Source organism: Sinocyclocheilus anshuiensis, unplaced genomic scaffold (assembly GCF_001515605.1).
Source record: "Sinocyclocheilus anshuiensis isolate Anshui unplaced genomic scaffold, SAMN03320099.WGS_v1.1 scaffold1090, whole genome shotgun sequence".
Taxonomy (NCBI): domain Eukaryota; kingdom Metazoa; phylum Chordata; class Actinopteri; order Cypriniformes; family Cyprinidae; genus Sinocyclocheilus; species Sinocyclocheilus anshuiensis.
Window position 1 is genome coordinate 318,901 of NW_015537993.1, and position 2,143 is coordinate 321,043.

Consider the following 2,143-nt stretch of genomic DNA (forward strand, 5'->3'; position numbering starts at 1 on the left):
GTTGCGGCTTAACACCGGTATCACCGTCAGCACCGTCTATCGCGGCAAGCCTAACACACACACATAAATGATAGGCCCATAATAAATCCAAGAGATATTATTCACACATATCAAAAGATTACCTGGAATGCAATGCCAACATTTCGTCCATACTGATAGGCGATCTCATGCACCTCAGGATCAGAATTGACCAAAATTGACACCTACAATTGAAATGAAATAACACTGATGTTTAACTTCTTTTTCAGCTCTGAACTTCATCTTATTCTTAAGACAGAACGTACATACTGCTTTACAACTGTTTGCAATGAGACTTGCGGTCTTCTTGAAGGTTTTCTCAAGGTAGTGCTTAAATCTCTCGTTTTCATTCTCTTTAGACCCCAGCTGCATGAATTCACCTGGAATTCAGCAACAAAAAAATATATAACTAACAGTTCCACTTTATAAAACATGCATCATAAATCAAATCCAGGCTGACTTACCTCGCACAAGGTCTTCTATGACTTGTGACAGCACAGACACTACTGTATTGTTCCCGATACGCGCTAATGCCATGGATGCCGCTGACAGAATGAAATCTCCAGCCAGGATCGCCTAACAGTTCCAAATAAAAAAATATTATTGCTTTTCAAATCGCCATCAACATTAATTTGATTTTCTTCTGATTTTGACACTGAACATCAACAGGGTTTCTGAAGGTTTTATGAAAGCCAATTTTAAAAAGACCTTTTTAAGACCAAGTACAGGAAATTGAAAGGAACACAAATGTTAATATATCATATTAGCAAAGATTCAACGTTTAAAAATACAACATGCAATGTATCTCCATTACTTAGTTCATTTTAGAAAAAAAGAAAGAAAAATGCTTTGAATGCTTCTGCTCACAACCACTAGAATATGGAAATAACTTTTATTGTACCTTCTGATCACACTGCAAACAAAACTGATGTTCTTCCCACTATTTTTGTCTTGTTTTACAGTTCAAATGTCTAAAGATTCCTAACTCAAGACACATTTACTTGAGAAGCAAAATGACAAAATAAGAAGTCTTGTTTTATGAGAAATTGGTCAAAATGAAGTGAGAACAAATATCTACAAACGGGCTCAAATTAACTTAACACTTAAATGTTGTTCAATTTGCATGTATCGTTTGCATGATTACATTGTAATTATGCAATGTATCTTGACTTAAGGATGTTTAGAAATATGTATTGGAAAACAAAACAAAAATGCAGAGGAAAATCATCTTATTTTTGCAGTGCATGCAAAATGTAATGTCATGACTTTAAAGGGATAGTTCACCCAAAAATGAAAATTGTATGTTTATCTGCTTACCCCCAGGGCATCCAAGATGTGGGTGACTGTTTCTTCAGTAGAACACAAACGAAGATTTTGAACTCAAACCGTTGCAGTCTGTCAGTCTTATAATGTAAGTGGATGAGAATCACGGCTGTGGGAGTCAAAAAAACATACACAAACAAAACCCGGCAGCTCGTGACGATACATTGATGTGTAAAGACACAAAACAATCGGTCTGTGCAAGAAACTGAACAGTATTTATATCGTTTTTTTTACCTCTGATTTTCACCGCAATGTCTGAACTGTCCTGAGCTCTCTCAACAGCCAGCGCTTGACGTGTCTTCTTCTTCTTCTTGCTTTACGGCGGATTGCAGACTTAAGTGCATTACCGCCACCTATCTCTCAAATGGACCATTGACACTCTATCTACAATCTCAATTAGGAGTGTCAATGGTCCATTTGAGAGATAGGTGGCGGTAATGCACTTAAGTCTGCAATCCGCCGTAAAGCAAGAAGAAGAAGAAGACACGTCAAGCGCTGGCTGTTGAGAGAGCTCAGGACAGTTCAGACATTGCGGTGAAAATCAGAGGTAAAAAAAACGATATAAATACTGTTCAGTTTCTTGCACAGACCGATTGTTTTGTGTCTTTACACATCAATGTATCATCATGAGCCGCAGGGTTTAATTTAGATTTGTTTGTGTATGTTTTATGACTCTCAAAGCCGTGAATCCCATCCACTGACATTATAGGACTGACAGACTGCAACGGTATGAGTTAAAAATCTTCATTTGTGTTCTACTGAAGAAACAAAGTCACCTACATCTTGGATGCCCTGGGGGTAA

The 2,143-nt window shown here is 37.4% G+C and overlaps 1 protein-coding gene across 1 annotated transcript in view; it reads right to left on the reverse strand.

Annotated features, from left to right (window-relative positions):
- The window catches only part of LOC107675251 (decaprenyl-diphosphate synthase subunit 1-like), a 17,911-nt gene that overhangs the window by 5,410 nt on the left and 10,358 nt on the right, over positions 1-2,143 (reverse strand). Inside the window, exons 7-9 of the mRNA XM_016469532.1 lie at positions 483-594; positions 289-398; positions 123-203 (exon numbers count right to left, since the gene is read on the reverse strand). Coding sequence (XP_016325018.1) covers positions 123-203; positions 289-398; positions 483-594 — 303 coding nt within the window. The remainder of the gene's footprint in view (positions 1-122; positions 204-288; positions 399-482; positions 595-2,143) is intronic.